The 12,820-nt window shown below is 39.8% G+C and overlaps 1 protein-coding gene across 4 annotated transcripts; it reads left to right on the top strand.

Moving 5' to 3' along the window:
* Window positions 1-237: 237 nt before the first annotated feature.
* On the top strand, window positions 238-10,167 carry cdkn1a (cyclin dependent kinase inhibitor 1A). Of its 4 annotated transcripts, none has more exons than XM_030420845.1 (3): window positions 238-1,746; window positions 8,108-8,555; window positions 8,648-10,167. In XM_030420845.1, the coding sequence occupies exons 2-3, from the start codon at window positions 8,117-8,119 to the stop codon at window positions 8,701-8,703; spliced, it is 495 nt and encodes a 164-aa protein (XP_030276705.1). In that variant the 5' UTR covers window positions 238-1,746; window positions 8,108-8,116; the 3' UTR covers window positions 8,704-10,167. The 4 variants fall into 4 exon arrangements, with proteins under 4 accessions (XP_030276705.1, XP_030276706.1, XP_030276707.1 ...); XM_030420846.1 differs by having other exon boundaries at window positions 238-1,750; XM_030420847.1 differs by lacking the exon at window positions 238-1,746 and adding an exon at window positions 5,374-5,690.
* The last annotated feature ends 2,653 nt before the right edge of the window (window positions 10,168-12,820 follow it).

The raw sequence follows: 12,820 nt of genomic DNA, 5'->3' as shown, positions 1-12,820 counted from the left end.
TATTTAAAAGGTGTGATGAACACGAGTTAAATTTTTGTCTATGAAGTTTTCCATTATTTTTCATTTGTTTGATACGATGTGAAATGGTCTCAATTAAAATACAGTTGATAAAAAAAACTGATGTTTTCTTGTTCTCTTGCTACTTCTGTAGTAAAGCCAGTGTGCCATTACTGAGTCATTCAGTTTCTTTTCCACAAGAGGGCACTCCTACAGCATTAATGGGCAAGATGTAGGTCACAGCCTGATCATGTAGCTTAGTCACTTGTGGTTAATTATACTTCCTTTTTAGTTGCAGTTTCTATGGTTGACATTTGTTTGATTTTACCTAAATGAAGTTCCTGTATCTGGTCTACACCACTTGGTGCTGTTGAGGTTCTGCATAGTTGAATTAACACGATATAATTCAGATCTTATAAGGTGATATATTGTAATAATCATTACTAGAGTAATTTCATTTTGTACTAAACACTTCCACTCCACAAATACTAGACATTCTACTCCATGGTATTAATTCAGTGGCTTAAGTTATTAGATACTTTACAGATTGATTGCTGCATCAGAGCCAAATAGCATTGCTGGAATGTAACAGAACACTTTTGGGGTACTAGTACTTTGGAATTTCCATTATCTGCCACTTTGTAATTGCACTCCACTACTTTTTCTGGAGGCAAATCTACTTTTTACTCACTACACTATGTGCTAACTTCAGTTACTCATTATCTTGCAGATTTCCTGCTGAATAAGAAGCAAAGTGTGGCACATTTCTAATGTATTTATTTTCTTAGTCACCCCTAGTATACATTATACAGTATGTTCTGTATATGTAAATGTAATAATATAAACATGGATTTGGTTGAATCTTTAAAGTCCACCCTTAATATATCACTGTCAAAATGAAGTTGGAGTTGAGAGCAGAAGTAAATTTGTGTGTGGGTGTGTGTTGGTCCAATCAGTGGATTAAACACTGTAAAACAGTCAAGGATCTAAAGAAACGTAACTGGCAGAGTTCATTTCCCTGCCTGTCTCTGCAACTTTCCCTCCTTTTCTGTGTACATGGTTTGATAGCAGGTCGTTATGTAATCCTGTCGATTAAAATTTGAACCAATTTACAATTACAGACAGGTGGTAGACAGGCGACGAGAAATCCAAATAATGGTGTCTTTACGCTGCTGATAAAATCACCCACACATAAAATCATACATACAGATAGATCAGTGTGTGTGTGTGGTGTGCAGCTCATTAAAACGTTCCTGGATTATTTCAGTACTAAGAGTGAGAAATCCACATACAACATGTCATTAAGAGTAATTAATTGTAATGAAGGTCGTCTGGTAAGGCTTAATAAAATGTTTTATAGTTCATTATGTCCTCTAACATGTACAGCTGTGGGTTAGTCGCGGTTCCCACACACATCTCGCACAGCTCCTCCACCACCGCGCTCCCACTTGTCCAATTGTCTCCCTCAGTCACACCCCTGTCAGGCCCACGGCTCCGTTCACGCATCCAGTCCACGTGAACCAGCATGACACTGAGCCACAGTTTGCTCAAATCTCCGCGCGCTTTTCCACGTGTTGCTCAAAGCCCCGTGACATCACAGGGAGCGATGACTCACGGTATCCACGGAGACGGCTGGCTCTCGCTCGCACTTAAGGAACTCGCGGCAATCCACTCAGAAAGCGGCGAGTTATTCTCCAGTCCATCCACTGTTATGTAACACAGCCGTGCCCGTGTCGCCCACGAAGTTCAGTACGTGAGTAATGACTAGTCTGAGAAACACGCAGGGACGCTTTGAGCTAATTTTAGACGTGCTGACAAAACTAGTTAATTTATCTATGTCAGTCGAACAGCTATAAGAAATCAAATATGCTGATAACTTCGAAGTGAATAGCCTGTCTTTGAGTTTTGGCATAATGACAGTAAATCATAGATGTATACAGAAGAATTACACTAGATACTAGATGGTGAAAGATGGCGCCCATTCAAACCAATGAGATGTCCTCGCCTAGCACATCCACCGAAAATATTTTCTGGCTTCGGCTTTTACTTCCTGGCAGCGGGGCCCATTGAATAGAGTGGTGTAGCGTAGATTTGTATGCTAACCCGGAAGTTAGCGTGACCCTGGTTCCCTCGACAAAAACCTACTGGGACTTTTGAACTGGACTTTGTATTATCCCCAAAATTCGAGTGGCAATCTCAAACATTTTCAGAAGCGCAATTGCAGGTGTCACCTGTCTGTGGGACGTCAGTTGGCACTTGGCAGCTTTACCAGGCCTCCATAGCAACACAACATGAAACGAAAAGCGAGTCATATCTCTAATTACTTAATAAAAAATGGTTGCTAAAAAAAATGTTGTGATATTATCTGGGAAAGTTGCCACCGACACCCAGTTTGCATCTTTGGTATTATAGCAAGTGTAAGGGCTTTCACCAGTGGCCATAGGCTCAATCATCACTGTGTTACCTCATTCGGTGACTTAACAGTTATTAATTCAAATTAAGGTCTTAAAGGTTATAACTTAAGCTTTGTGGCAACACAAGTTTATGACACTAACAGGTTTTGTTCAGGAAGATGAACACCACTATTGTGATTTTCGAAACGCAAATTAAATCACTAGAAGAAAAAAACTTTTATGCTCTAAACAGACTATATTTCAGTCGCATGCCAATTCAAACCTCACCAACACTGTCTTACCAAACTATGTTGTTGTAGCCACCTTTGACTTCTAGCCATATTCTATGAATAACACCTGTAGGTCTCCCTCTGTTCCCAGGTGGAGCCAGATTCAACTTCTTTGCTGAAGCCCTCATTGTTGCCACCCCACATAAAAACACCACAATCTGAACAGTCCAGTTGTTTCTGGGATCATTGAAACCAAACTAAAGATGCAAAATGTAAAGATTTTCTTTCGTGTGTTGCAGAGATTTCTTCTGAGGTTAGCATGTTTACCACCTAGCCTCAGATAGCTCCTGTCGGTTAATACCACTTTGTACTCTGATGTACTCTCTCAACCTATTTACACTCATTCTAATTAACTTGCACACATGTCAACTTTTATCCCAGATGATCAACACTTTTTCATAAAATCCAGCTGTTCTGTTAATGTTGATACTGTACAATACCAAATGTACCTTTAAATGTACCTACCCTGCAGTAAGATAACTTGCTAACAGCTGTTAGCGGTTACTCTGGTGACCAGGTGTTACAAAGTGCACCTTTAATGTTTTATACTGACTTTGCTCATTAACACAGATTCATAGCGTGTACAGTTAGTGTAGGTTCCCTACCTGACCCTTGATTCTTATGAAACTATAATGACAGGTAATAAAGTTGGAACTTGTGTTATTCAGTAAATAACTAACTATGGATGTGCATAGTCTCTTTGCGCCCGATTTGGCAGTGAATGCAAAACAAAGGCCTGAACATGATGAAGCACATAATGAATAAGATCATTTGATGGAGCGTGCAGTCCCTTCACACTGTGCAACTGCCTGAGAGCTGAGATAATAAAGTGTCCACTCAGCTGTAGAGCCTTTTTTCTGTACTCACACAGCTGCTGCTCTGTAAAAAACAACATACGCTGTATCTTCCATATAGTTTATACCTCATTAACTTCAGTACATAACACAGCTGAATATGGCTGTACTGCAAATTTGTGTACGGCTTCCAAGTCTGAATGTGTTTTCTGTTGTCTCGTCAGTCTCTCACTACACAAAGGGCTCACTGTGGTGTCAGATCAGTTGGGACTTTATAGGCTGCGTCCTACAGTTAGGGCTCTTGTTGTTCATGTGCTGGAATGAGACTGACTAAAGTGCAGCTTGATGTGATTAGGAGGTGTGAGAAGTTGTCCTTTTTGCTGACCGGTTGCCCAGATAAACAAACTTGAATTGAACAACAGGGAGACTGGGTGAAACAGAGTTTTGGGTACAATATGTGACAAACCTGTAAATGGCATTTTAAGAGACTGAGTCACAAGCACATAGAGTTGGGTTACACTGGACTTGATAAGAGATAACTGATAAAAATGGAGCTTAGTCTAAAGTACTCAAACATTTCAATCAAAGCTCCAGAATCTGACACATTATGGTCATTCGTCGTAAAAGCTTTTTTAGTTTTCTATGCGTGTACCAGCCATACTACAGCCTGACTAAATTCTGACTGAGATGAGAAAATTTAATAAATGCTTTTGAGAAAAACCTTTATGAAAACATGATCAAACGAGTGGAGGGAGTATAATTTTCAGTCATATAGTGCTTTTTACATTTATGTGAGGGGCCAAAAACAAGCAGCTATTGTATTGTTTTGTACTGTTAAGATGCAAAATGGCTCTGAGATCCCAAGTAGCCTTAATCAATTGACTTCCTGCGAAGTGTCACTCTGCCTGCCTTGCAGATTATGAAAATGAAAATTAGAAATGCTACAAATTCAAAAATCATTTTACCTCATAAAAATTACAACAAGTAAATGATTGGACTTTTTCCATTGATAATTATATTTTTATTTACTTAGTTTCTGCTAGAGACATCTGGCAGCCATACCTAATGTTATGGCAGGCCCCAATTTGGGCTGCCCTGATTTAGATGTTATAATCAAAATCTGCAATGCAATTAGTAATTTAAAGGTGCACTATGTAGGTTTTATAGAAACGTGTATAGTAATTATGTTGTAAAACATTCAGTGGTGGTGACGTTGTTTAAGCCAGTGCACTGCAGTGTAGCCTGTTCATAACGTAACATGAGTTTTTTACTTGTAGCAATTTAATTTACGCTTAAACTTGAGTTTGCCACAGAGATTATTTTTTCCTGGGGAAAATCCAAAATCCAATCCCATTGGGTTTTTGTGGAGGGAACAAGGGCGATGCTAACTTCTGGGTTACCCTAAACCTGAACCCTGAATCGTAGTGTTTTTTATTATTCAAGAACTTTAAATACATACAGTGTATTCATTCTCAGCACAACCAAACATCAACAAATAAAACAAAACGAAATTTAGAGGTCTGCTAATTTAGTTACGTTGTTTTTGCCAATTTTTGTTATTTTCAGATCTAAATTTTCAATGGAACTCAAATATGATTTAAACCTGTAACTTTAAAAGTGTGACAGGAGGGCAATCTTTCAAGTTTAAAATAATCATTAAATTATTGATATGCATGTCCAATTCTACTTGAAATTAAGCAATAAGACTTCTACCATCCCTGCTGCTGCCTTGTTGCCTACATCCGGGACTCTGCTTGTGCTCGGCCGCTCTCTCGCTCATGCGCAGTGAGAGGCAGTGAGAGCTGCGGCGCAGGGTCGTCAGTCCTCAACTGGAATTTCCTCCCCGGCAGACATCAGTGCGGGGCAGAGCTAAACCTTCACGTGTGCTCATGTGTTTACCGGGCGAATTCCACGTGTGAGAGCCCCAAGGCCCGCCTCTGCACGGGACGGGAGGCTCCCCACCCACCGGAGTTCATAAAAGTTTAGCGCAGGTCGCTCTGTGAGAAAACTTGGAGGAATTATCAAGAAGTGAAGGCAGTTCTGTCGCCGAGGCTGGTTTTTGATTTTGAGGAGAGGGTCGGTTAATAGATAACACCGGACACATCACAGCTGTAGGGACACAACCACAGAAGATAAACAGCAGCTTCATTCATCAAGTTTGAATCAAGAAGATTTATTTTTTATTTTTTTAACTTGGACTGCAGAGGACTGATAATGTGAGTACACTGAACACTGCTTGACATGTTTTTTCTAAAGCATTGTATTTGATTATTTCTGTGTTTTATTGATTTGTAAGCAACTGTAGAAACTTATCTGTAGTTCTACTGTCTATTTTGGGCTGTAAGAGTTCATAAATAGTGTATATTTTTAATTTTCAGACCACCAAATATATGTCAAGACGTTCAGCAGCTTCAACAGAGCTTCAGTTTTATGTTCGTTTCAACCCTCGACTAGATAGGGGGAAAAACAACCTCAAATGTCCCACAGGCCCCTTGTCTGAGGGTTGTTTTGACACGGCTGTGTATGGAGATGTAGAGGGAGGTCGAGACTCCAGTGACAGCCCAGTCTGACTGCCTGACACGAGCTCCAGCCTCACGTGGAGCCGTGTAGTAAACTGGGCAGGGTCAGTGAGCTGGGGGAGCCGGTGTCGGAGACTCGCGCTCCCGCCACAGCCTTGAATCACTCCTCCGGCCCGCCCCCTCTCCCCGTGACGTCGTATCCCGTGTGCAGGATGGGGGAAATTAAGTTTGGAGGGTTACACTGTTCTGTCACATAAGTGCTCCCCCCAAAATGTCCAACTCTCTTTCCCCTTTGAAATAAGGATTTTGTAGAATTTCTTTTTTTTTTTTTTCTTCTTTTTTTTTGGGGGGGTGATTTTTTTTTTTTTTTTAATATCAAGTTTGGTCAAATCTCTCCAGATGAAACAACCCACCTGGCATCAGCACACACAGGTCCACTGTTATGTAACCATGGGCGGGGTAAAGTCACTGAAAACTCAGATTACTGATCTTTTTTTTTTTAATTGTATTATTCTTTGACATTTTTTAGCAAGATTAATGAATGAAAAGTGTAGTATACTTTTTAGTAAATGTTTTTAGGAAGTCCCTCATAATCTGTTTCAATCAATTGTAGACTTCTGACTGTGCAGTGTGTTAAAAGATGCTTTTTTTCCTAACATCTCAAATCAGAAGCTGATTTTTTTTTTTTTTTTTTGCTGTCTGGATGTCAATCAGTGGCACAACTCCTCAAAACCAATCTTTTATATAAAAAAACTGTAGACTTTAGAGTAGTTAAGCTTTTCCTGAAAGTTATCATCACATCTGAACTAAAACTTTAGGTTTCTGTATTGTCTTTGGAAAATCTAGGTGTTTTTTGGTGAGTCAGAATGTTGCATATTTTTGTTTCTCGGCTGTGCGAAACATGAATGAAGAGCAGTTCCTGGAAAAATGCCACATGACATCAGACCTCAGACTTGTTCTGCTTGGCTCTGCTGTGTGGAGTAGCTGCAGCCAGGTGACTAAGCAGCAGAACATGTTTTACATGACTTCTATCAACATCTTTAGATATTTTTATGAAACAGTTTGGCATCAGGGTTCATTTTGAGGAGTTAGGGTTTGATCCATTTTATCTGTTTATTGGCATATTTGTTTCCATTGAACCGGAACAGTCTCTGTGCTGAAATGAACTATAACCAATTTAATCAGTGACAGTAAACTTCATTAGTGTCTCTCAAATTATTATTATTCTCAGTGACCTCAGCCCATCTAATGTGCTTTAGCTGGATAATTGGGGGGAGGCGCTGGGTGGGCTCCTCTTTATCATTGTGTAAAATAGGAACCGTGCCCGGCCCTTCCCGGATGACTATAATGACTTATTATTCTCCAGGGACACAGCAGATTTCCTCCTGTAGCTCTCACAGTTAAATGCCACAACCATTTAGCCCTCGTACTGGGAATATTTTGTTCAAATATATCGATGTGGAGAACATTGATTTAATAGCAAGGCTCATAATTATAAATCTATGATCCTCATTAATTGCTGGTTCATTGTACGTTCTGTTGCGCTGACTGTCTATAGATGGTCTGACACCGCCACCTAGAGGTGACTCTGTGTGTCTGAAGCCATCACAGACCGTGCTCGGGAAATGTCCTCACATGTCTGTCTGAGATTATGTCCAGGCATGTACCAGTGATTCACAGAGGAGGGCCTAGTGACTCACAGGCTGCCTGGCCTCATCTTATAAAGAGCTCACCAGTAACACCAGTCTGATATGCTCTGTAGTCTTAAGTGAGGACACTTAAACTGATTGGAGCCATGGTAAGGCAGATTTCTACTTTTGAAATAGGAAGATTACCTCTTTTTTTGTTGAATTTAAGGTGGATTGTTGGCATCGATTAGATTGATTTTGTTCTTAATTTCTGCTGCCTTTTGTTCATTTGCTTCATTTCTCTTTCTATAGATGTTTTTTGGTTTTGAACAGAAAATTAATTTGCAACCTTTCTAATAATCGATTAATTGTTTTAGCAGATGAATCGAGTCCTCCTCGGTGCAACTGTCACTTTCTCAGCCGATCATTGTAGGTTGTCCAGCAGCACCTTTCCAACTAACCGGTGGATGTTTCTGTTTCCTTCAGTGCAGAATTATGTCTACCCACAAGGAGATCCTGAGCACCCTGGGGAACGGCCCCACTCGACGAAACCTTTTCGGCCCAGTCGACCGAGAGCAGCTGCAGCAGGAGTACAAAGCCGCCCTGAGGAAAGACCTTGAGGAGGCGTCGAATCGCTGGGGCTTCGACTTCATGTTGGACAAGCCTCTGGAGAGCAGTGACTTCCAGTGGGAGGGCATCCCCGGAGCCAAGGTCCCGCTACTCTACAGACCATGTAAGCTTGGTCTGGGACAGGCCAAGGGTCAAAGGGTGGCCGAGGCAGCTGTTACACCCAAGAGAGGAAGGGTGCAGCCACAGAACAACAAGGAGAACATCCCGTGTTCGCCAGAGAGAATCGCACGCCGCCTGGAGAAGCTGGAGAAAACACCGGAGAAGCGAGAGAAAGGGCTGAAGAGGAAACAGACAAACATTACAGGTATACATTCAGATATTCAAAGTGCGAATGGGTGGAGATTTGATGTGGTGTGGATTTGCATAAGCTAAACTTCCTGTTCTGTATCCCAACAGATTTCTATCAGGCCAAAAGAAGAGTTGTTGGAATGCCACGCAAATCCGGCGAGTGATTTCCGGTGCAGTTTACTGCAAAGGTGCCAAAATCCCAAAAGAACCACACAAGCAGTACTACACTCAGGAATACAACGCTCTGCATAGACACAGTCACTCATAAGGGGGCGATTCATCTGACAACAGAAGGGACCTCAACCACAAATCTCTCATATCGGGTTAATTAGGGTACTGTATTCACTCTGAGGGGGGTTTGGTGATTTTCCCACTGGTAAAAAGGGGACATTTGAGCGGTGGAGATTAACGGTAATCTCTTAAATCAGTGGATTTATACTCATTTGGATCATGGGGATGCCAAAGTGTTGACTGACATTTCCTACTGTACATTCCACAGCGCTGAAAACGTAGAAACTCAGAGATAGGACTGATAAATGCATTACTGTATACACTTGAAACAGACGTCATGTTGGTAAAATGATTCTGTCTCTGAATGAAATCAAGGAGTGGCTGTGACGACACTGCAGAATGAATGAGAATGCTATGGGATGAAGCCGTTTGCCTTTGTTCAAACCCACTATTGTTTTTTACGATGTTATTTCTTTATGTGTATCATGAGGGCTAGGAGGATTTTTTACATACATGTATTATACTTTATACATCAAGATGTACAGTCGTATTGTTTTTACCATCATGTACTCAGAGGAACATACTTGAAGAGTTCTCGATATCCTGTACATGCTGTTGCTTTGCTTAGCTATTTAATGACAGAAGTGCCATCATGTCCTCTTTTTCTTCTTTCCATCTTCTCTGAGGCTATCAATTTGCAAAGCAGATCTCATGAAGTGCCCCTGCCCAGGCTCTGACATGTGTACAGCACCAGATACTGTAGGTTAAGAGAGGTGCACCATGTCTTAAAAACACATATAGTTAGATATATTTCAGAGATTTATCTACAGAGTTTGATACAGCACTGTTGCGTAGCATAATCATTAAAAGATTGCAGTATTGCACATACATCTGATAGGTGGTGTTATCAAAACACCAACATTTAAGTGTCTTCAGGTCACTTATTTCGGTATTTGAAGCTCTGTTAAGGACATTCATAAGCTAAGCTTTTTTCTTTTTCTATTTGGACACATGGTGCATTTCTAACAGACAATGTGTTATTATCTGCCTCAAAAACAAACCGCATGTTTGTATCATGACACTTATTAGGCCACGTTGGCAAACCCTGCTGCTATGGGTAATCTGAGTGGGTGTCAAGACAAGGTCACCGTGATGCTGAACTGACAGCTTAGAAATGTGTTCCGTTTTAAACACGAATCTAAGCAAATAACAGCGTTATCCCGAACAACGAATGCACTTCTGTTGATAGATGCTTGTGCACAGGACCCACATACTGTTTTATGTTAAAGCTACAAATGAGAATAATCTATCCTTTATTTATTGTGTTACTTTTCCTTGTGTTAGTTTTTGTTTAATAATTATGAGAATTCCTAATTCCAATAAAATGTTGAAATTAAGTTTTTGAGGATGTTTTGCTTTATTGTGGGGTGTGTGTGCTGGTGTGTGTGTGTGTGTGTGTGTGTGTGTGTGTGTGATGAAGACTGCTTATTAAAAACTGTTGAATGTGTTCAAATCCTTCACTTAAGTAAAAGTTTTGCTTTTATTTATGTAAACGTTCTGAAGTATTATCATCTAAATATATTTAGGTATCAAAAGTAAAAGTTATCACCATAAAGGTTTAACCCTGTCAGCATTACCTTACTATCAGTGGTGGAATGTAATGAAGTACATGTACTCATGTACTGTCCTGATGCACAATTTTGAGGTACATGTACTCTATTTGAGTATTTGCATTTTCTGCTACTTTACACTTCCACTTCACTGCTGCAAACTCTACAACCAGCACTGCTCCTAGTAGACCTCAGCTGTGCACTGTGCATTAAAAACTGTACACATAACCCATTTCTCATTTTGGTTATGTTTTCTTACCCATATTTATTATTTATTAATAACAATACACTGTTTATAATTACGCTGTTCATATTATACATATAATGTATATACGAGTCTATTTCTTACCTTTTTATTTGATGTTTAGTTTTTATTATTATTATTGCTTAGTGTTAAATTGAACTGTCCTTTGGCTGCTGTGACACAGAAATGTTTCTGTTTGTGGGACAAATAAAGGAATTCTGATTCTGATTCTGATTCACTGCATTTTGACAGTAAATATTACACATTTTATACACTACATTCATTTGATAGCTTTAGTTACTCGTTACTTACTCGTTATCAGAGTCGAAGAATTTCATTTTTGAATTAACTTATTTTTTTTTGCAGCAATCAGATTAAGATACTGATGCCAATAATCAGAAATATGCATCAGATCTGGTACTCTGTCGACCCGCGTCAGTTTATGTATGATTTACTTTCACTTGTGCTTTTGCTTTTAGGTAGATTTATTTTTACAACACTTGTTATTATATTTAACAATATTGTGTTTTTTCATTATTACTGATTAATGAATGCGCAAATACCATTCTAATGCAGTAACTGGTCAATGTGGAGCAAATTGAAACTATTTTCTTTGCTCCTTTCATCTTTAAAAGGCAGTCAGATTTTAAGTTCTTTATGTTTTCTTAAATATTATTCTAAAAAGTATAACAATTCTGCCCCTTAGATGTAGTGAAGTAAAAGTGTAAAGCTGTATAAATATGCCTTAAAACTACAGAGACATGTAAATGTAATTCATTCTTTATGTTACAACACCTGGCAATTAAAAATAACTAATTCACACTTTAATCGACACAAGTAGACAAGTAGAGGCTGGCTGCCACTAAGTCAGCAAATTAAGTACTGTGTTTCTGAAGAACTTGTACTTTATACTTCTACACTTCTCCTTCACTACAGTTCAAGGGGCTATAATTAAATGTTCACTCCATGACACTGACTTGACAGCCAGGTGGGAGCTACTCTGCAGATGGTGGTTTTAGATACAAAACATGTCAGTCAACAGATAATGGCTCGTATAGACCGGAACAATATAAAAGTAAAATGACCTTAATCTCAACCAACTGCATCAGTGCAAGTAGCCTTGAAGGCAACGTTTGCGATGTGGGGCTTTTATTCGTGAAAGAACATTTTTACCTGGTGGTGTGACTGTATTTACCCAAGTCAAGATCTGAATAGTTTCTTCACCCCTGGTATTCAGTCTGTGGGGCCGGGGCCACCTCTGCACCACTGGTTCTTAAGTGTGTGTTTACTGGGAAACATCCAGGTGTGAACATGTGGTTTTGTGTGACATTCTTTTTAAATAACTTATGATTATTAGAGTGTCTCTGGTGCCCCCTACAGAAATATTTTGAAGAATTAAAAGAGGAAAATGTGTTCTCATCCATGGTCATATAATGATCAAAGTGCAGGTAATCAGATGGGTGGATAACAATTTAACGCCATTAATTAATATGAGCTTATATAAGGAAATAATCAGCCTTTCGTGGGTCTATTTATGTTGTATTTAGTGTATCTGGTGCCCCGGGCATGGCTGGAATATAACCAACATTCTCTCGAGTACATTTTTGAGTGACTTTTAACCCGTTTATAAAACACAACACTTTGTTAAAGACTAAACTACCCAACTGGATATAATGCTGTTAAAATTAGCTCCGGCTCAAGAAGGATCATCCAAACAGCTTTGCAGCGTTCTTCTAAACAGCTGAAGTAGATGGGGACTCAATTTGGGACCTCAGAGGCTTTCTGAGATTTGGATTATGGCGGACTGGGGCCATTTTATGTTTGTGCGATTGTTTAAACAAGTCTGCAGCTACTTCAATTGCTGTTTTGCTGTGATGCTCCAGAGATGTTTTGTGGACTTCCCATCGATCAAGGTCGTCAGTAGATAATGACTGAATTTTTATTTTCCAGTGAACTTATCCTTTAAGTAGAAGTGTTACTGCATAGAGTATTTTTACACTGATTGCCACTGTTACCTCAGAGCGCCTCAAAAACTCAAAAAGTGGGTCCGTTTTATGCCATATCCTGTCTGTGGATGAAGGGGTTTTTTGGGGGGGTTTTTTGCTCCTTTTTGACATTTCCTTGAGGCCTCCACGATGCTGATGACAGCTCGCTCACATCCGTAGTTTAGTGGACGCCCCTCTACAAGACAGCGCA

This window comes from Sparus aurata, chromosome 6 (assembly GCF_900880675.1).
Source record: "Sparus aurata chromosome 6, fSpaAur1.1, whole genome shotgun sequence".
Taxonomy (NCBI): Eukaryota; Metazoa; Chordata; class Actinopteri; order Spariformes; family Sparidae; genus Sparus; species Sparus aurata.
This window is presented reverse-complemented; position numbering and strand designations above follow the sequence as displayed.

Bases quoted from the DNA above. Each gene is read 5' to 3' on its own strand.
- cdkn1a (XM_030420844.1), top strand. The intron at 8,556-8,647 runs GTATACATTCAG...GTATCCCAACAG, and splicing joins GAAACAGACAAACATTACAG to ATTTCTATCAGGCCAAAAGA.